At 37.7% G+C, this 22,061-nt stretch overlaps 1 protein-coding gene across 1 annotated transcript; it reads right to left on the bottom strand.

The window, feature by feature from the left end:
• Positions 1-6,951: 6,951 nt before the first annotated feature.
• Positions 6,952-21,293, bottom strand: NRG4 (neuregulin 4). Its single transcript, XM_009994499.1, has 4 exons — positions 21,284-21,293; positions 17,385-17,478; positions 10,194-10,343; positions 6,952-7,045 (listed from the first exon to the last, which is right to left on the bottom strand). Exons 1-4 carry the CDS (start codon positions 21,291-21,293, stop codon positions 6,952-6,954), a joined length of 348 nt encoding a protein of 115 aa, XP_009992801.1.
• Positions 21,294-22,061: the final 768 nt, after the last annotated feature.

Below are 22,061 nucleotides of genomic sequence, written 5' to 3'. Positions count from 1 at the left end.
GTGTAAACCCATGAACTTTAACTTTTTGCTGTAGTGGTAAGTGAAGTGTGATCAAACCTGTGTCCTGAACAGCACTGCAGACATGTCCAGATGTGTCCGAAGAAGCAGATGGTGAGCTCCAAGGGGGGCTGCAGCAAAACAGGGAATGAGAGTGAGGTTTGAAGGGGCACATCATCTCTTGAGGTTGTGTAGCTGCCTAGTCCTGTAGCTGTGGTCACTTAAGAGATATAGATAGTACAGAAAAGATGGTGGAACCCCATCCGTGTGCTGGAGTCCATCTCATGGAGGATCATCTCTCCAGTCTCAGGGAGCAGGGATGAGCCCAGGGGATCCCAGGACCATGTACTTCAAGGCTGTAATCACTGCGCTGGCTCTCCCAGACATGCCATGTTTTCTGAGTGACAGGGACGTGGTATAATGGATAAAATGACAATGTCTGTGATTCAAGTATCTTGCTATCCAAATTCAGCTGGCCTCTACACTCTCTTTTGCTCTTTCAGCCACCACAAGTCCTGAGTGAAACCAAACTGTATTTGCTTGAAAGGTGCACATAGCAAAAGACAGCATGTTCTTAACCAGTAGAAAGTTTTGCAGTGCAATAATTTATACTTGTGTCATTCAAAAGATGAACATGAGGTCTTAAAGTGGACAAAGATAGTTAATTGAATACTCAGCAATTTAGGCAAGTGTAAATAGCAGGGCTGCTCTGAAGATAATTAGCTGGAGTTACAGTGTTGATGATAGTATGTTTTCATCAAGAGAATATAATCCTTGAGTGACCACAACTGGATTTTGCTTTTGATAAGAAAAAAATAAAAGCTTCCAAGTCACAAGACCTGCAGGGAGGAATGATGGTTTTGCTGACAAAAGGTAAAAGACATTTCCTCATCTTTTGAATATGAATGATGTGGTGTTGCACATGGGCTCTTAATGCATCTTTCAATTAAATGAACTGTATGTTTCCAAAGTACAAAAAATAACAGGCAAGCGGTGGGATGTATAACCTTGTACTTGCACAAACAATTAGAATATTTTTTGTGATTCTTTAATAAATTAATAATTGCTAATTAAAAAATTCCTTCATTATAGGATGTTTTTCTATAATGTGCAGTTGTGAGAAAGCAAGAGGAGCCAAATTATACTAAATTGTCACAACTGTACTGCCAGAGAGCAATTTCCATTAAAAACTGCAGAAAACTGCAAAGATAGTGAAGTTTGTTGTTGTTACTCTCTGTGTCAGATTGTTTTGGCCCAAGAATACTGGAACAAGCCTCATTTTAACTCATGAGTCAGACTGAATCAGGCCCCCTTGGCAGGGAGCAGCAGACTAAGACATGTAAATGATGCAGCCAAACTTTTGACTTTCAGTGTGGAGCAACAAAGACTGGTAAGAATCTTAAGCCTTCAAGTGAATTTTGTAAAAAGTGGTTATGTATGATTTTTAATTAATTTTTAGTTACAAGCCTGTCTCAAAACTCAGTGTCATTACCACCTCTTAGTTCATTTTTGCCTTTCTGAAAATGGAGAACTTCTTGCTGCTAGAAATAACTGTAGTGGTGTTCAGTAGATTTCATGGAAGACAAACTTCAGTATTGACCTAAGTTTTCTGAACCCTGAAATACTGTCCAAATGAGGTAAGTTAAAAAATATCTGCCATTCAGGTACCTGCTTCTGGTTTTTCAGTGGAATAATACAGGAAAATAAGTTAAAATTTACAAGGAAACATGTAAACTTAAATGGTCTTTTATGTTAAATTGCTGAGCACTCTGCAGACATTAAGAAAATAATTTCACTGCTGATAATTTTTTTTGGTGAATCTCCAAAATGCACTCCAGCTTCATGTAGCAGTTGTGTTTACAGCACACAGAAGCAGGCAAGATAAGCATTAGACTCTAAATCTCAGATTTCTTACTTGAAATTCTTCCTGTTCCTATGCCCATTTCTCAGCCAGTCAGAGCCTCCAGAAGACGCTGTCTAGGGGGGCTCTGGATTAGCCTGGAACATGTTCCCTCTAGTTCTGTCTCTCCTACCTACAGGCTCAGAGTTGAGCAGCAAGGTAAATGGAGCTCACTTCTGGTGATGGTGGGCCTTGCTGTTATACCCCAGCTTTAGGTTAAACAAATACAAGTTCAAACTTTGTAGTATCTTTGTGCTGGTTATTTTATGCCTACCTGCACTTCATAACAGTGTAGGGTATTTTTCTAAACAGACAAAATACAGCTACAGTGAAACACTGGGAAAATAGTTTTGGATTATTTAGAAATATTACCTGGATAGTTTGTTAGAATTATTAGGAGAGAAACAGTTAATTGGATGTATTTTTTTTAAGTGCTTTGCTAATTCAGGAGCAAAAATTTTATTCCACATCAATGGGATTTGTGCTTCTAAATGCTTCTTAAACAATTTATAAATCAAATTTCACAGCTAGATCCTCACTGAGATTAGCAGGTAGCACAGACTTCTCAAAATAAATGTTTCAGAGTGATTCACATCACTGAATCAGTGGCAGTCATATCACCTTTTAAAGAAATTTTCACAGCTGTAAGAAACAGCTTTTTAAAAATAAGCTTGTCTTAGCTGAGTTGTCAGTATGGCAGCAGTGGGAGCTAAGAGTAATCCCCTCAACACTGAACCTCCTAAAATCTCTCAAACTGCTGAAAATCAGTGAGTAGGTTGAAACAGCAGCTAATTTTGTGAGGCAGAACACACAACATAGATTGAAATTCAAGGACCCTGTTAAAAAATGCCACTAGTGGATGCTCAGCTACATTTTTATAGCCCATTATTTGTCTTTACAAAATTGTAGTCAAAATATCATTACTTATATTAAGAGGATAATTTGAAAACAGTCTCTTTTTAATATACACTGAAAAAGAATGTTCAAATGTTACATAAACTGATACAAAGGTGTATTTACAAGTGTTAGGAGTCAGTTGTAGTGTTAATTTGGACAATGAAAACAGCAGTGTTGTCCTGTTATTTCAAGCTCTCCAGCTGCAGGTTGTGTTTACACACCCTTAGTGTGAAAGCTGGAACTGAGTGTCAACCTGCCATCACTGAATTTGTATTTGGTACTTGGCTATCAAGAAAGAGCTCTCTCACATTCCATACAGATCATGTTGAACAGGTTACAGTCAAAAGAAAAGCAAGAACAGACTTTGGATAAACAGAAGCAGATAATATTATACACAATAATGAGAAAGGTTTGGGTTTTTTTTAACTATGTTTAGGCAGGCACATTTGGGGTTTTTTTGTGTGCTCAGTTTCTCCCAAAGTGAAAGAAGTACTGCAGTACTTTCTTGAAAGAAACACATTTTTCACTAATAACCACAAAAAGCAAATAATTTGTCTGGATTCTTTTGATTATTCCTTATAGTCTGTGATACAGGAATATTTCATCTCTTCATTAAAGTATACAGATGCCAACAAAAGGCATTATGACTGAGAGGTACAGTTAACATATGCATCCTGCTTGTCTAAATAACATTGCCAGAGAATCACAATAGAATTCAGTTCTAGTGGTGTTTTTTTTTCTCCAACCTGTAGGGATATGTCTTCATTAATATCCCTGGGTTTGAATAAGGTCATAGTATAAACTAATCCACATTAATCCACAGACTTGCCAGTTTTTACTGGAAATAGCTTGATATCCTTTAAATCTGAAAGGCTGATGAATAGGACCATAATTGAGGGGTTTGGTTTTGTTTTTTTTAATGTGGAAGAGTTGGGTGTCCCATATTAAATACTTTATGCCTTTGGTTAAAGCTCTGCCTCTCCTGGGCAGTCCCATCTAGGTACTTGTCTTCTGATACAAAATGTGCTGAACAGGTAGCAGGAGTCTTTAGCCTTTCAGGCAAGCTCACTGCTTTCCCTTTCTGCTCCCAGTCACAGCACTCACAACAGCAAATAATGTGGAAAGTTCTGTCCCGCATTTCTTCTCTGCTTTCCATTTTCAAATGGCTGAGTTATACTTTCAGAGCCCCTCTACTGCTCTTGAAAAATGCAGCAACAGGAGAAAAATAATTCTGGTTTAGTGCAGTAAATTGTAAAGGGGTAGCACAACATTGAAGGTACCTTTAAAATAGGAAGGGCAACCAATGGACTTCCCCTTATTCTCCCCACTTAGTATTTAACAATATAAATCAAAAGACTGGAGCACAGAGAAATCCTGGTTTTCTTTGAGCAGATTTCATTACTCATCCCTGCATCTACAAGTAACACTTTTTTTAGACTGCAATGACTTCAACCACTCAATCTGATCCACTGGAACCTGTGTTTCCTTAGCTTTTTTGCTCACAGAACAACTTGCTTTATTTTGTAAGCAGGCATTGGTAGAGAGTGTTGTGCAAGTTTATTAAATTATATGTCATGTTGGTTACCCTGTACTCTCTGTGGCATTTGACCACCTTAAAATGAATTTGTAGCCTGATCTCATTTTGACCTGAATATCAAAATCACAAAGCTTGTGAGCTGCAATAATTAATTTTAGAAGCTGAAATGTTCTGAACTGCAATAGGTATGAAGCAGTCTGCATCATTAATAGGATTTCCTTCAAAGATAATGTTGTTTCATAAATTAATTTGCTTGCATTTAAACATGGTTTTGGTTTATTCATCCTCACTTTTTGTACAAATTGTTTCTCAAATAATGCAAACAAGATTGGTCCCAGTGAATAACTATTACATGTCTGCCTAGAAAGCTGAGAGGGTTCTAAGAGTATAGAGAGTACAACTTCAGTCCTTTTATTTCTTACATCTTCTATTAGTATTTCCTTCCTGAATTTCCATTTAAGATGACCACAAGCCTTTTCCTTCTTCAATGAAAATAGTATAGCAAACTTTAACAATATTAACTCTGAGTGTCCCAGGATCAATAACATATGGAAGTTACCCAACAGCAGTTGTTTCTGACTGATTTTCACTGAGGCTGAGCAAAGTACTTCAGGAAATACTGATTCTGATGTAGCTGTCAGTACTGCTATAAATCTCCTAAACTCTGTATTGAACAGTGGCATGTCTCTATGTGATGAAAAGTTACCTCTGTCTTTCCTAGCCTTAAAAATGTGATCATCAGCTTCTTTCATAAATTCTGCTAGAAGTGTGAAGTTCAGAAAATAACATGCAGGATTGGTTAATCTGGGGAGGAAGTAATCTTTTGGGGCTTTATAGAACTTGATCAGGAGCTTCTCTGGATCAGGTCCTCCACTTGATTTAGTGCCCTTAGGTTCTCTCTTCAGATACTCAGCTTTAACCTGGACTCTGACTTCCCTGACTTGAGTCCTCAAGATGTAACATTTTGTTCTGTTTTGGTTTCTAGCAGCTATTATATGTTTTTTTCTTTGCCTTCTTACCTTGCATGCTGTAACAGCATGTCTTGTCCTCTCTGTCTTGCTGTACTTCTGTCTACATTGACATGAAATACACACTTTTTTTTTGGATGCTAGAGCATGTAGCAGACACCCTAGGAATAGAAGCTTATTCAACATTTTCTTTCCATCTATCTTTTTATTCACCTCAAGATTTTTCATTACAGAGGTAAGAAATCTGCATTCTGCTTTTTGTCTCCCTTCAATTCCTGAAGTTTTATCAATTAACTTTCTCTTCAATCCAACCTTATAAATCCCATACAGCAAGCTGCCAGGCAATTTGCCATTATGAAAATGTATCTGATTTTTGCTGGTTTCAACCTCCAGTGCTAGAAATGAGTTGCAGAGAAAATGGTATAGTTTACATTTTCTATGCTTCTGACTAACCAGGTAATCTCTTCGTGTTGTCAAGGCAGAAGGAGAGACAGACCATGTCATTTGGTCTCTCTTTCTCTGAGTAACAGAATCCTGTGAGGAACCAGACAGTGATATGGAATATACTGGTGTGATCAACAAATGGTTATGTGAGTAAAACAAATAAATCTTCAGAGAGGGCAGCACTTGCTCAGCCAAGAGACCTGGCTGGATATTATTTTGTGTCAGGAATGGGCCTGATGAATAAAATTCCTTACTTCTAGTATGTGAAATATCAACTGGAAAATATAAGATAAGGTTTAAATCTCCCTTAGTAGTGTGATTTTCAGAAGAAGGCAAGACAAAAGTAAAACCGTCAAGGATGGTGCCTTGCTTAATATTAGGGACATACACCAAACAAAGGGTAAATATTCTGCTTAGTAAACTTCTTTTAACCATTACCAATCTCTTTTCTTATACTTTCTTTCAACTTGAATTAAATTTCCATGCCAGGAAGCTGGCCAGCACACTAGCAGTGATACCTCATCCTCATGTCCTCTAACTATTAAAAAAAATAAATATCAGTATTAGCTGGAGAAAGGTACTTTTTCTCCCCCTACAATCTGGTAAGTGCATCTAAAACAAACCAGATTCTACACATGTATCACAGCTATAAAATTACAAGCTATTGAATCAAGACAGTCCTCAACTCCTCTGGGGCAATCCTGGTAAAAAAGACAATCCTATAAAAAATTCCTGATATTACCTCATTCTAAAACCCCCGTGATTGTCTCATATGATCTGTGAAGTGAAAAAAAATTATTTCATATCTCCCATGCAGTAAAAACCAAATTTATCTCATGCTTCTACCTGTGCATTATGGAAAACAGTAAGTTGTCATGAAAAATCTCACAAAATTCAAACATAAATTATAGTGATGATGGTGATTTCTGTATTTAAAAACACATAGCAGCTGTGTTTCTTATGTCCTGGTTGGGGTCTTCTCCAACACATAAGCAAGGCTCCTATTTCAGTCTGCTTGCTTCTCTCATCTTGCTTAACCACATTATCCTCTACAACTAGTGTGTTCTCAGGGTTGCTCAGCCTGTTGTTTTCTCACCGTTCTTCCACTTGAATACCTTACTCTGTTATTATTTCTGAAAAATAAACAAAACACATGCTTTTAGTTCAAGAAAACTTCCTCTTTTGTCTTTGTTAAGGAGTCAAATAGTTTAGAGGTACTCACTGTTGCAGCCATTGCTGCTTGTAGACTCTACCAGGTTGGCACCACACTCAGAAGAACTCGTCCTTGGAATGGAAGCTCTTCTGACCAGAAGAAGCAAAAACAGACAATGAGGGTGGGAGGGGGTGGGGAGGGGAAGCCACAAGAAGTGAAAAAAGTTATCAGAGAAGACACAAATTAACTGAATGATGCTTCCACTGAAAAAAGTTTCACAGATCTTCTGCAGTAACTTTCTAATTAATGCTCAGCATTTTTGAGAAGTGTCCATTTGAGGGAGAAGAATGGAGATCAGAAGCAGGAAGAGCATGCAGGACTCCCTGACTTCTCTCCTGAAGTTAATGTTCCTGCTTGTTGGATTTCTCAGGTTTTTATTTAAGCAAGTAGTAGATACCACAACATTATTTATCTTTAACTCTCTTAGTATTTGGAAGTGAAATACCAATAATGTGATACTTCCCACACTTTCTTGATAAGAAACAGAGCTGATCTCTTGCTGTTTCTTTCCCTTTCTTTTAATAGTACTTAGACATCTGCTCTCTTGAGAAGAGTCATGAGCTATTCTCCTTTCTGTCCAGTTTGTGTCCTGTGGAGATGCAACTCCTCCACAAAGTCTGTTGTCTTGGACAGCTTAGATGGCTTTATTTCTAGACCACCCTGTTGTTTGGCTGGCTGAGTTCCTGTTCATCCAGACACACCTTACAGGTAATTTGGCATTTCAATATGGCCTCATAATAAAGTATAGAAATTTACTTCAGTTTTCCTTAGAATTTTCTCTGTTCCTGTGTTGCATTCAGGCCTCTGTATGTTTGGGTTTGTTTTTTTTTAAAAGCTGTTGTAAGTGGAGTCTATACTACAGCTGCCTTTCTTACTCTTCCAGTAACACTTGTACAATATGTTTCTGGAGGGCAAAGGCCACATGGACCTGACAGGTGAATTGCTTGTAGCAAAATACACCAGTTGTTACTTCAGTAACAGTGTAATACAGAAGGATTTTTGCATACTTTTCTGTTTTCCCCAGGTCAAAGCACTTGGCTTAATCAGTATCCTTTGTTGGCAGGGACATGTGTGTGCAATTCAAGATAGAGAGTGACTGGATCTCACTCATCAAACTAGTTCTGACTTAAAAAAGAAAGTTTTACATTCACGATACATTTTACTATCTTTGCTAAGGAAACAATTGTTGGCATGATGCCACATCATTTTTAAATGCAAATATCCTATCAAGAGGACAAGTCAAGGATGACACAAACTCTCAGCTAACTTTAACAAGCCCCAGTTCCACCCTCTTCCAGGATGTTTCCAGGATGATACATGTGGTAGATCCAGTTTGGAAAAAAAAAAAAAAAAAATTGGTGACAGCTGCTAGCAACAATCCTTGTCTGCACAGCTGAAAAAGAGGGGAGTAGGTTCGAGTATCCACTTGAGACTCCTCTTTTATGTTGGTCACTTCCATCAAAAGATGACTTCTAGATGTAAAGTATTTGTTTTACAGATGAGCTCTTCAGCAGAAGATGATTGTGCTACATCTGCTTCTGAAGTGTAAAGGCAAGATGACAATTTTTAGCTGGTTATGTTCTTTATCTTGAAGAAATTGATAAAAATTTTATTAGATTTCCCAAGATAGTCTGGTACCTAAGGATTCAAGGGCAACTGTGTTAAGACCAAGTTGCTGTACTTGTTACCTTTCTAACAGTCCCTACTACTTACTCTGCCAGTTAACCAAAGCTTCAGTAAATTGATTTCTTATAAAGAAATAGAGCAGTTAAGGTTCATCTTCCAACTGTCTAAAAAAAGACTTGCACAGACCTGCCACTGCTGTTATTCTAAGCTTCTGTACTTTGCAATGCAAAGCTTGTTGACCATAATTCCCGGTGGATTGTGTCTCCAGCCTTCCCCTCATTTTACTGTCTGTGAGAGGAAACGAATCTTTTAACAGATTACTCTCTAAATCCTCTGCTCTGTGAGGACTCCTTTTCCTGTCTCAGAAGCAAGCTTTACTACTATAAAGAAAGACTCTGTACCTGTTTAAGACTTGAATGAATTTTTCTTTAGTGAAAGCTGCATTCTGTTCTAATAACTTTACAGTAATCTGCAAATGTTCTTTAGCAAACAGCTGCTGTGGCTTTCCACTGCTCAGACAGGATTAACTTAACTAACGTTACTAAGGTGGGGGTATCCCCTACAACAAGGGGGTTTTTGATACAGTCTCTTTTTATCAAATGCTCTCAATCTCTTCAAAATATATTCAGCTATGGAGAAACACTGGCGTTCAGTGGGTTTCTGTGACAGCAGCTGAGGTAAAACGACCAGCTAGTGCAGAGGTTGCTCACTGCAAGGCACTGATAGAGAGATTGATTTGGCAAATGTGATTTTGAGAGAACAAAGCACAGAACTACAAAAACCTTAGGTTATGAAGCTCTTAGAAGAAGCACTGTACTCTAGAAACAGAAGGGGACATGGGAGGCTGACTTGCAGCCATAACTGCAGAGAGTAATGAAGACAGTAAGTTTGTTTGGGTTTGGTGTAAGTGTATTTAATGTTACAGCATCAAACAGATAGGTTGACTGAATCCCAGCAGCTGCTCATGTGTTTTATCCTAAGTCCTAATATGCCTAAAATGCTACTAAACCCAAACCTCCAGCACCTGCTGTCTAGCACTGATGTTTTCATGCTACTCAAACATGGATTGTCGTGGATAAATGAGATAGTCCTCTGATTCATTCTAGATGGTAGTTATTAAACACCTACCTGGAATACTTCCTGAATTTGATTCTTCCTTTATTTTTTCTTTTTAAACCAGGAGCTGTAAAGGAACTGGTAGCTAGTGGCACCAGTTGGTTTAGCTGACAGTTTAATGCAGTGGAGCAGTTTCTGATCCCTAAGCACTTAGGTAATTTGCTTCTACTCCTCAGTCTTTGGACAACATTAGGGTTGACTAATGTGTTAAAATGTTAGCACTAACTCTAGGTAGGCTATAGTCTCTCAGATGTACTAAATTTATTTTTTACAAAGCACTATAAGTAATCACTTTGAAAAGACATGCAGAAAAGTACAAGCCAGAAGGTAAAATATTACAAGCAACAAGTTGAAACATCCACATAAATTATGCTGAATAACTAGACAAATTTATGGATAATTCATTACATATTTTACATTCAAATAATTAGTCCATGATTACCAGGAGAAATTTCTACTTGATTGAATAGCTTCAGCACTCTGAAGCACTTTTACCTGCAAAGGAAGTAGAATGCTCCAACTACAAGAACTCCTAGTAGAAGAAGTGAGGCCAAGAAAGCTGCAAACAGGTCACCTTTTGTTTGGGACTTGATGCTGGGCAGCAAAACCTCCTCACAACGGGCACCTGTGTAATTCTCAATACACCTGGGGAAACCAAGTTTTATTTGGATTAGATGAAAATCTGTCATTAATATGAAAAACACAAAGGCTTCTTTTCATCTTAAGTGAGGAGATAACTTGTTCAGGCAAAATGCAAGGTTTGTATTTTGCTTCACAGCAAGTTTTCTTATGGAATTGCCACTCACCTCATATTTCTGGATCAGAAAGAATTGGGCATGTTGGACATCAGTTTTATATTCTAATCCATACTGCTTTTATATATTAAACCATATATTTCTGAATATATTTATTGGATTAGCAATATACTTCACAATGGTGTACTTCACAGTTAAATCTGCCTCCTTCACTGGCCAATTTAGTCAATTAAATCCATCTCTTTAGTGTTACCTGTATCGTCCCAGTGGTTCTCATCTTACAGCAGTCATGCTTTCTTTTCCCCCTTTCATGTACCTTTCCAGCTTTCTTTTTGAAGAGCCAGTATTGTCAGCTAACTAAATCAAGGAAATGGGAATTCACTGAGGCATGGTACACCTTAAACTGCAAAAGTAGTTTATGCAGTGTAATAATTAATGGCAGGACATGTTACATGCTTGGTGAATGACCCTCTCTTGACCCTCTAGCTAAAAGTCTTCTCCACTATGTTTATTTTATGTATTCAGCTTCTGAAAACTTCTCCTGAAGTCTTCTACCATGGTAAAGTGGGATGATATTTTATTAAAAATAAATAAAATTAATTGCTTAGTAATTCATGTTTAGTCAAAAATAGGTTGAAGCTAAACTTGTCTTAGTTTATCTTGTATTTTGCACTTACTCTGCTAAGTTTTCTTAAGGGTTTTATTGCATTACAGAACAAGGAAAGCACTTCATTCAATAACTACATTCTGCACATATCTTATGTATGTAAATTTGCTCCTCTTTATTTGTATTACTAAACATCTTGCTGCTTCTTGCTATTTCTAGCACTGAAGTCATCATCATCTGTGACATAAGCAATTTCAGGCTCCAGCTGAGAAAAATGGGCTGAACTCCCTAACATCCTTGAAGCTCTCAACTGCCATTGGCAGCTGCAAGGAACGATTTCTGATGAAGGGTAAAAGGGCAGAGTGGGGGAACTGCCAAAAAAAGTAAGATGTCTAGCATATCTAAATAAGACATGGATCACTGGGAGCACACCATGTATGCTTGATGTGACCCTCACCACTGCTTTCTGTTGATTACGATAAATAAGACATGGATCACTGGGAGCACACCACCATGTATGCTTGATGTGACCTTCACCACTGCTTTCTGTAGATTACGGACCACTTCAGTACTGATGGTCTAAACTACTGCACAAAGAATTACTACCATTTCTTTTAAGTCTTTGCCTTTGGAAATAAAATAAAAGATATACAGTAGAAAAAAAAGATTTAATTCATAGAATCATAGAATATGCTGAGTTGGAAGGGACCCATCAGGATCACTGGGTCCAACTCCTGTCCCTGTGTAGGGCACCACAAGAATCACACCATGTGCCTGAGAGCATCATCCAAATTATCAAATTATCATCATACATTAAAGCAGTGCAACTGATCAAACAGCCAGGATAATGTGAGACTTTTCAAAGTTACTGTTTTTGACTGCTGGGAGAAGGAAGGGAGCCAGACTGCTCTGATTGCTTAAGATAATGCTCCAGATATTTGCTGTAAGTATAGTGGCATTTCAGTGGCCTATTTCTGAAGAACTCTGTAGAATACTTTAAGAATAGAAGAGTAGTTTGAGTGGGGCATTGTTCTCTAGCAAGTGGGAGATAAATGCTTTGGAGAGCTGAATAGAATAACAGGGTTAGAAAATGAAATATCAAATTCATAGAAGTATTCTTGAATACCAGTGAAAACTGGAGAATAATGCAAAGCTAAAATGATACAGGAAGAAAAAATAAATAGGTTTTGGCATCAAGTTAAGGCTCATGGAAAAGTTATAGAGAATGACTTTAAAGGCATTAAGTCACTAGCCTAAAGAAGAATGAAGCAGGAGGAAGACAGTCCTTCTAGCTGGAGAGAGTTGCACATGAGATTAGGGTTAGGAAGCTGTTGTGGTAGAGTGGATTGGCAGGACCAGTGCATGGAAGCCATGTTCATATTCTGCAAAAGACCATGGAAAAAAACTTGGGAATGTGATGACAGTAGCTAAAAGGTCACTGGAACTGTTGTAGACAATTTCTACTACGTAGAAAATGGAAGCAGGTGCTTAAGGTAGTCCTAGACCTTCAAGAGAGAAAGAAGCCAGAAGGCCTGAGACTGTGAGGAGAAAATGACAGCTAATATGAATCCAAGGTTCTAGCAAAAGGAAGAAGACCTACACTAAAAAGGCACATGCAAAACTTAAAACATCCTTATTGCTGAACCTACTAATTCTTCCTTGAGAAAATTTTAGTAACATGTTTTCTATGACTTGGCAGTTCAGCAGTATCTGCTTAACTGTGTGCAATGGATTAGGGATCACAAAGCTACCCATCCACTTTCTCTAGGCTGACCTCTTGACACACTTGCTGAAAGTACTTCCATGCTATGTTGAAAATCCTGTCATCTAACCTAAAAATTATGGAAGTTTCCACAGGATCAGGAAATTTGACATGATATATAGTCATGTTTAAATAAACAAAACTATAGCTCATGTGACCCTACCAACAGGCTTTGCTAGAGTTAGGGTATTTCTGAAAATCCAGATGTTCAAATATTGGCTTACACAAGCTTTAAGGAAGGTGTCAGTGCTGCTGTACAAACAGGTGAAGGACCATGTTAAATATAGGAGCAACTGATGCTTAAGGGAACCAAGTGGAAGGAAACAGGCTGCATAGATGTTAGATGACCAGCAGGTCTGCTATTATATTGATCCTTTACAATCTGATCAGTAATTAAAATACAAGCACAACAGTCCTGCAGTAACACAAGGCATTACTGCAGATGCAGTTCATGAGCCAGTGCAGGTGTTCTTCTGCCTCTCTGATTCAGGCAAGAAGGTAAGGTTTCTTTCTCTTCCAGATTCTAAGGTGGACATCACACACAGGAACCTGGCAGACTTTGAAAAGTGTCCCTTTTGCTGCTGCTGGAAGTAGGATTTGAGTCAAGTGTGCACACAGACTCTTGTTGCTTCATACTACACTAGAAGAGTCTTGACTTTAGTTTTCCTTTAGCCTTCCTTTAGTCAGGAAAACCCCCAATGCTTCTTGGTATAAAAATTCCTTTAATGTAAACACAAAGCTCTAAGCAGAAAAAGAGCTGAAACATTATCTGCTTATCAATGCAGTTCAGATGCCATGGCTGATGGCTTCAAAATCTTCAGTCTATAGCAGGCTCCTAAGAGCTGTCCTACTCCATACACTATAGGAGCATCCAGTAAGTATGAAAAAGAATTTAAAGTCATGTGAGTAAGTGGTGGCAAAGTTAACTCGAACCCCTGAGCAGGTTCATAAAACATTTTGTGTTCAGAGGAGTTTCAAAACTTTCCCTGAAGCTTTATTCATATGCACAGAGAGTAAAATAAACCTCATGCAATTTACTGGAGAGAAGTTGAAAGAACTTTTTCCCCTAGGGTTTTCCCCTAGAACTTGTGTTTATTTGGCAAGCTTTACCATGTCTGGCAGATATTGATTCTGATCAAGAATACTTTTCAAATACAAGATAATGTTGCATTTTATATTTTATGTGCCATTAATAATAAATCTTAATGATTTACTTCTTTTTTGCTATATTTTTGGTGGGTATTCTAACTTTTGTTCCTACCTTTCAAGCTGAAAGCAGAATAGAAAAATACTAATTAGACATTTTGTGTTTTCAGAAGAGCCTGGATTATGTGAAAGTAGTTTTGGAGTAAGAAAGAAGAAAAGCCTAGATGAGTGGGAAGCCCTTCACTGGCAACTTGGAGCGTGTATATTCAGAAGGCTTATAGCATAGCAAGTGCCATCACTTGTGGGAACATATGAAAAAGAGAATGAAGGACCCATCTCAGAGAAAGGTACAGGTAAGGATAAGGTACACAGAAAGTGATAAAAGGAATCAGCATGGGATTTATCAGAGGAGTGTAGGAAGAGGGGAGATCAGATTAGGGTAGAAGCAAAGGAAGGGGAAAGTGGATGTATTCTTTAACCATACACAGGAATTGCAGGGAGGAAATTTCTAAGCTCTGTCCCTTAGAGTTCTCAGCCTGAACACTGCCTCTGCAGAACATAAACCTTTCCTCAAAAGGAGAGCACTGAGTACTAACAGCTGTGTGTACTACCCTCAGAGACACAGCAGCTCTGTTTGTGTGGTCTTAAACCATCTGAATTTGGTCTGAAATACAAAATGAAAGCTCAGGAATCTGCCATGTGTTAAAGAAAATGGAAGTACCAGAGCTTCCCCTCAGACAAGAAAATTTTCACTTACTGCTTTAATTAATGATGATGGGACATCTGTGCATCAGGTGCTGAGGCAAACAGCTTTCAGCCTCATGTTTTATGATACACCTGAGACAGCTGCTTTCCCATCATTCTTCATTCTGCTGCATATTTATTTAGTACATTTGGGCATTCCTGAGTTTGAAGCTCATATTGTTTATGGTGACAGGTGTGCCTTTTGCTGCTGAGAACATCAATTCATTGTTAGAAAAGGCATGGGGGAAGATAGCAGCTGAGCAACTTCATGTTTTGGCATCAGCTGTATTTAAAATCTGCTAATGTTGCACAGGAGTTTGTGTGTGGGGTCAACTAATGTTTTCTTTCTATTAAATCTCTACCTGGTATATATCAATTTCTCAGTGGTAAAAATAACTGAAATTCCAAAAGTAATCAGTGGCTCTTAATTTGTTAGCATGCTACAAAGTATGTATTTCTAATGAGTGATGCCATTTCCCTCATTCCATTGGGAAATACAATGACGTTGCATCAGCTCATCTGGACTAACTATTTAGCACAAGACATTTGTGTCAATAAGTAGCATGTCAAGGCAAATGTGTTTTAAGGTGTTTTTACAGTTTGTTAGTCTGTTCTTGCTCTATTTCCCCTTTTTAATCAATGCTGCACTAATGATCACGCAGCCTTTTATTCTACAACTAGTTTAGATTTTCCTGTTGGTGGGAGATAATACTTGAGAACAGCTGGAAGCTTCAGGTGGGATTTGGCAGAAACCTCCATCCAAAGAAACTCTGCACAACTGTGCAATGACACTGTTCTTGAAGTTCCAGAGAACTAAATATTTTTCTGAATTCTGCTGAGAAGTGATGCATTTTTTTCTGTTGTTACTATTCACATCACTGCTGATTACTAAGATATCTGTGTGTAAACAAAACCTTTCTCATCTATAATTAGCCTTCTCTGACTGATTAAGGAACATGCTTAGAATGAGGACATGCTTAAGTAGAATGCTTCTATTTAAATCCATAAAACTTCATAATCAACCACTAGATACAGAAGAAAAATATTTCCTCATTTAAATGCAGAAAGATTGCCTGAGTATAACAGAAAGGCTCTTAAGAGGTTACTCTTATGCTTCAGCAGATTATAAAATCCTCTAGTACCTGAATGACACATGACTTCATTTGGAGCCCTTTTGAAGAGGAAATAATCTATGTCAACTAGCTTGTGCTCCTGAAGAGTATTGTGCTCCTGGTTGAGGATTTGTTACTTCATATTTACAGTTTTTGCATCAAATCCACCTTCCTCATCACCCAGTCTAGCCGTAGTACAGAGGGTGGTTGGAAATGGGGTAAGTGATGCTGTTTAGTCAAACCATTCTTTTTTCATTTAAGTATTTTCAAATCAATAATATAGAATTTCTTCTAGGGGAAAAAAAAGTGCATTTCAATGTATCTTGCTTTTTGTGGGTGTGGTAAGTCATTTCACACAGTATAAGCAGTTAGAATAAATCATCCCCATACAGCACTTCCAAGCTTTATCCTCACTTCTGGATCAGATTCATTGTTTGACATTGGACAATGTGCTTAATGAGAGGGATGTGCTGTGTGTGGTTTTCAGTGAGCATTTACCACAAATTTGCCTCTTCTTTCCTCATCTACTAGAGGAGTTTACATGTTTAAATGAAATGTTTAAATTGAACTGTCCCAAACAAAAGGAAGAGGCATCTTAGAAAAGATTTTGTTTTGTTCTGCAACTGCTTCATACAGTTATCATTAATTATAGCTCAAGACTGAAGAGGGAGCTGAAGTTGCCACAGAAAGAAAAAAGGTAATATCCTTAAGTGCATGTAACAGGTGCCTGAATGCCTATTTGTATGGTAAGTAAACCCACTAAATTAGCCATAATTTATTTTGATGAATGATAACTCAGAATTAGAAAATGCAGAACCATGAAAAATTAGAATTTAATTTCTCATCTTCTTAGTCTTGATAAATGAGAAAATAAAGAGATAGGGCTGCATGTATGCAGGAAACCTATCCACATGCAAAAACGGAGAAGTGCTTCTTTTCCAGTGTGCTACTACATGGGCTTCAAAAAGAAGAGTGGTCCCATCAACAAATAAGTATCTATATTTGCTGCTTTAATATTTCTTTATCAAGTGGTCTTTGGCTGTCACTTTAAAGCTGCCCTTTGAGTATTTCATCGAGACTGAGAGAACACAGTAAGTCTTAAATGACCTTATTTTTTCCTTTAAAAGATTATATTCCTTTTTTGTTCCTCCTTTTTCAGGTCAGGCCATTTATGTTAGAATTTTTGAAATATAATCTGGAGGAAAAACTTGGGCTGTACTTTGCCTTGCTGAATGCCTGTGCTCCATGAGGCAAAAAATGTTCTGTAACAAGAGGAGGAAATACAGCTCTAAATATAGATAGGGATATAGATAGAGATATAGAATCACCCTGAATGCATAGGAAACAGTACTGTTGCACCTGCCAAACAAGTATACAACAAGAATACACATTTTTTTTCTCATATTGTCACATCTCTGCAAGCTAGATAAGTAATCTGAGCATGAATCACTGAATTGGAAACAGCCACAGATAAATAGTCTTTTTATAACATTTTTACAGTAATAGTCTTTAGACAGCTCCTTTCCAATACTTAAAGATACAAACTTCAGTTTCACTGACCTGCAGAATGGACTGGATACAGTAGGAATCATATAACAAATCCCTCCATTTAGACAAAAAGATCCATAACTGGTGCCACAGAGTTCTTCATGATCTTAAAAATAAGACCAAGACAAACAGAAAAAAAAAAAAATCAGACTTCTGTATTTTTATCAATAACAGGCGATATTAATTATACTTTTGGGAAGTGGCTTCCTTAAAAAAAAAACAAAATAAAACAAAACCACCACCAAAACAAACTGCTCTGTGAACAAATAAGGTATCAGTCTTGCCTTCCAGGCCAGGAACAGGTAGCACTTCCAGAATTATTTCATGGAACAATATGCAAACAGATCACAAATTTATCACCATATCAGATGTAAAGCACCTAAATGATATGAATAAATGCAAAACTTATCTTGCCAGTGAGAGGAACTTTGGATTCTCTGTTACTTCCTTTCCTCTCCTGACCACAAGCTGTACTGAGAGCAGTGATTGACATGATGACCTCTGTGGAGCCTGGTGTGTCCAGTTCCAGTGGCACAAACTGGCTCAACTGGCTTCTGGGAGAGCATCAGTCAGTGCAAATAAACTTGGAATAGTCTCAGGTGTGGACCAGGATGTTCTGAGACGGCTTCAGGTTCTGTTAAGAGCTGAATCCCAGTGCAGTTGGAAACCACCAGCTTTTCCCACCCCAATTTTTACCTAGCCTATGAAGTCCCACTCCTGCAGAAGACTTGCCTGTTGCAATGCCATTTCCACAGAGCTGAAAAAGGCTTTTTTCTCACTCCATAAACCTCTTACATGAACTGTTAGTGTGTTAAACACAAGCAGCCACTCTCATACAACCTCAAATGCAGGACACTAGTGTTGGCACTCAGCAGCACTGGCCATTTCATGCTTAAATAGAGTATCTGACTGTACCACTTCACTCTTTTTGAAAGCAGTCTAAATGTGGAAGTTGGACTGCGTATATTTGATACATTTAATGCATCAATAACTCATATGCATACATATTTTTCTATATTTCTTCAATCTTATGAAACCACAGTATCTCAAAAGAAAACAGAGCAGTCTTCTGACATCAGAAGCATGAGAATCATGTGTTAGCTCACACTTCAGGTGTTGTTTTTCCTGTTATTTCTCTCACGAGTTCTGAAAGTATGAATTCTGCTGTCTCACTATTTAGGTATAGGAGACACGTCCTATAAAAAATTGTAGTGTTGCTTAAGAGGAATCAAGATTTTAGTTTTCTTATTTGTCCTACAGATAAAAGAGTTAGGGTTCCCCTTTATTCCTGCAGGAAAAAGTGAGAAGTGTGGCTGCAAGGCATTCTACCCTAGAGGGAACTTCTGCAGCTTTCTATATGAAATATACCTGGCTTTTCTAAGAGTAGCAGAAAAGCTTAGCTACCTTTAACTTTGTGCAACAAAAACATCATGCATTGTGCCATCCTCTAGACCATCCCTAGGAATTCCACTCTCCCACCTTTCCATACATTCTTCCATATCTGTGATGGCATATTGACACAGTATCGTAAGTCCTTAAGTTATTTTAAGATAAAGGCAGTTACACCACAGAGCTCCACACTACAGAGGAATTCAGTTTCATGTTGGTGTTATCAAAGAGCTGCCATCTAAATGGTAGCTGGACCTTTTTGCATGTGTAGATAAATTAGGGAGCTGGAGGAGAGGGGAGGCTGGAAAGATCGTTGATGTTTGACCTTGTTGCCTTGGCTCAAGATGTGTCATTTCAGAAACACTGTGTTCTGCCCTACCTTGATAGAAGTTTAAGGGAATTTATTTCAACTCTGGAGCTTTCTGTGCTTGATTACTGGCAATTCCTTTGCTGCAAGTTCACTATTAAAAGACTTGGTGAATTGTTTTGCATGGGTAACAGAATAATCACAATAGGAATAAAATGGTAACAAAAAAACAAGCAGGTTTTTAAACAAGAAGTGTAAGTTATTGGGGTCTGTTGAAACAGTGGAACTTCTGTGTCAGTGTACTTACATTGAAGACTATAATCCTTCCTTTTAAAATTAGGAAAGGACATGAAATACATGAACAGGTATAAGAATCAAAAGAGAAAAAGCAAAACTCTCAACTTTGACCTGCTCCCAACTCTCTTAAGCATCTGAGAGAGTTAATTGTTGTTGGAATTCTACCAGATGGTAAAGTGAGCTGATAGAAGGTAGGCCCCACAGAAAAAATCCCTTTAGACAGCTCATGGAAAACCTCCAAAGAAATTCACATGAGAATTAATGAGAACTTGTTAATCTCCTTGAAGTCATGCCTTATGGTTCTATTCCTTTTCTTCATCTTTAAGCAGAAGTAGGCCTGTCTCACACTGGCACAGTACTGATGGAAATTAAAATGCCTCCAGTCATTCAGGTCTCAGAACACCAGGAAAATGATTCTCTCACTGTTGTGGTGTGATCTGTGTATTAAGGACCAGCTCTGCAGCCCAACTAGACATTTCTGTTCTGGCAAAATACCTTGGACACTTTGTCTGAGGCCTGTTAAGAGAAAAGTGAGAGAGGTGGAGAACACAAGAAGTGCCTAGGAAGCCTTCAAAACTTTTAAAATTGTAATAACAGACAATTTCTCTATAGGCTGTTTCTTTCTAGAGCTAGACTTCTTTCTAGTGCCAAGGGAAAAATGGTAACTTTAATTTTACCAGTAATGAGATATTTGAAGAAACCTCTGTGTCCAGGTAGACCAGGTACCTCATTTTTTATCCAGTTGTGCTTTTCTATTTTCTATTTTGTGTATTCATATTTTGCTACTACTTATTGCAAGTACCAGACTAATACAGTAGAAAGTAGATGACCGAATAATAGAAAGAATAAAAAAAATTCAGGATGCTCTAACACTAAAACAGTTATTTTTTATTACTAATAGGAGTGGGTTTGCCACAATACAAAAATATATATTATTATACTCCATACCCACTTTATAAAATGCAGTAGTTTGGATCATAGCTGAAAGCTATAGCTCTGTATTTATAGACAGGAAAGTATGAAAACAAGTTAATCCCTTTAAATATACAGTCAATGATGCCAAAGAGTGTACTGGAAAATCAGAAGGGCTTCAGTACAGGCCAAGACCCAATTAACATTTGTATCAGTGAATGTGTTATGATTTTTCATGAGATAAGTCAACCCATTATATTAATCTAAAAATGCAAATGGTATGCTTTGAAAGTCTAATGTATACTACATTCAGACTACCATAATCAAGATTGGAAAGTTTAACAAGTCAAGTGAGATGGGCAATTAAAAAAATACAAAAGATATAGCTTTTCAGTTAGTACACCTGAAGAAACTCTATTAGTGTCTGTTCTGCATAATATATGTATGCATTTTGATAGATCCTCCTGTGTGAGAGATTACATAAAGAGAAAAAGCACACAAAAGTTACTTTTTTTAAAAAATTGGGTTTTGGTGAGGGGAGACGTGAAAAGGAATGAAACAAGATTGTTTTTTCTAATGCTACACTGTGAATATTTAAAACTGGCCGAGGTAACAGCAGCCTCTAAAATACACTTCTTCTCAATTATTCTTTTTGAGGACATGCCTGAAAACTTGTCCCTGAACTATCTTGTCTGTTTGCATTTAGACTTCTGTAACCTGGCTATCCTGTTTGTTAAAAAGAAGAACAAGGCAAGGTTTCCCCTCCCTAGCCCCCAAAGAACCAAGCCAGACTCAATGATCCGCATGTTGACTCAGCTGTCTTGACTAGTCCAGAGGCTAAAATACTACAGACTGTCTAATCCTGAAGTCTGCTAAAACAACAAAAGGAAGGGGGAGGAATGGAGCAGTTGTGACAATCCCAATGGCAGCTGTCAAAATCAATGCATTTTAATGAATTCTAAGTATATATGTATACACATCCAAGTAAAGACTTGGAAGAAATTACCTGTTCGCATATTATTCCGACAACAATTTGTATTCTTGCTCAGAGGCTGTTCTTCTAAAAGGGCACCTAAAGACAAACATGTAAATTCAGCATGTGATTTTTAATTCCAGTGACTTTTTCCCCTGAAGAAATAGCTATTGGAATGTATCTTTCAGTGTTGCTGCTAAGACAGCTGTTGTACTTTTACAGCAATGCACTGTTATATGTAAGTTCCATTAATTCACAGCTAATGTCAAACATCCAAGTGCATGTTCAAGTTCAGTGAACTCCTCTAAGGGCAGTACTAGAGTAAAACCAAATTCACACCAAGGTACATTTAAACAATGACTACTTTGCTCAAACAGCCATGCTCATTGAGCATTGCAATACCTGACACTTTTAAGCAATCCAAATTATTGTTTCTGGCTGGCAAATTAAATTGACATTTGTAACTTGAAAGTCAGTGCATACTATTGAACCTGTCCCCAGCCTGATGATTCAGTCAGGTAATATCTTGGTGGTAGAATTCTTCCATTTCACAAACATGAGCTCCCTAATTTGTAATTTCTAAGACATAATGTGTATGTTTGCACTTGAGTGTTTCCCATGTCTGGAAATCAAGTGAAATGAGTAATATAGACTGTGAATTCAGCAGATCTCAGCAAGGGTAAGACTTGTACAGTTTTTTAACTAGAAACTACCTGTTTGGGCAGAAACTGATCTTGACATTGCTGAAAAGCAGCTTATTCTGTAGACATGCCCAATCTATAAACATCTAACATTGCTATATCCTGTGTTC

This window comes from Chaetura pelagica, unplaced genomic scaffold (genome assembly GCF_000747805.2).
Source record: "Chaetura pelagica isolate M959 unplaced genomic scaffold, ChaPel_1.0 scaffold222, whole genome shotgun sequence".
NCBI classification, from domain to species: Eukaryota; Metazoa; Chordata; class Aves; order Apodiformes; family Apodidae; genus Chaetura; species Chaetura pelagica.
Note: the sequence above shows the minus strand (reverse complement) of the source record. Positions and strands in the feature narration are given on the sequence as shown.

Bases quoted from the DNA above. Each gene is read 5' to 3' on its own strand.
- NRG4 (XM_009994499.1), bottom strand. The intron at 10,344-17,384 runs GTCAGTGAAACT...TGGTTTCCCCAG, and splicing joins GTATCCAGTCCATTCTGCAG to GTGTATTGAGAATTACACAG. The intron at 7,046-10,193 runs GTAAAAGTGCTT...TCTTCTGGTCAG, and splicing joins GCATTCTACTTCCTTTGCAG to AAGAGCTTCCATTCCAAGGA.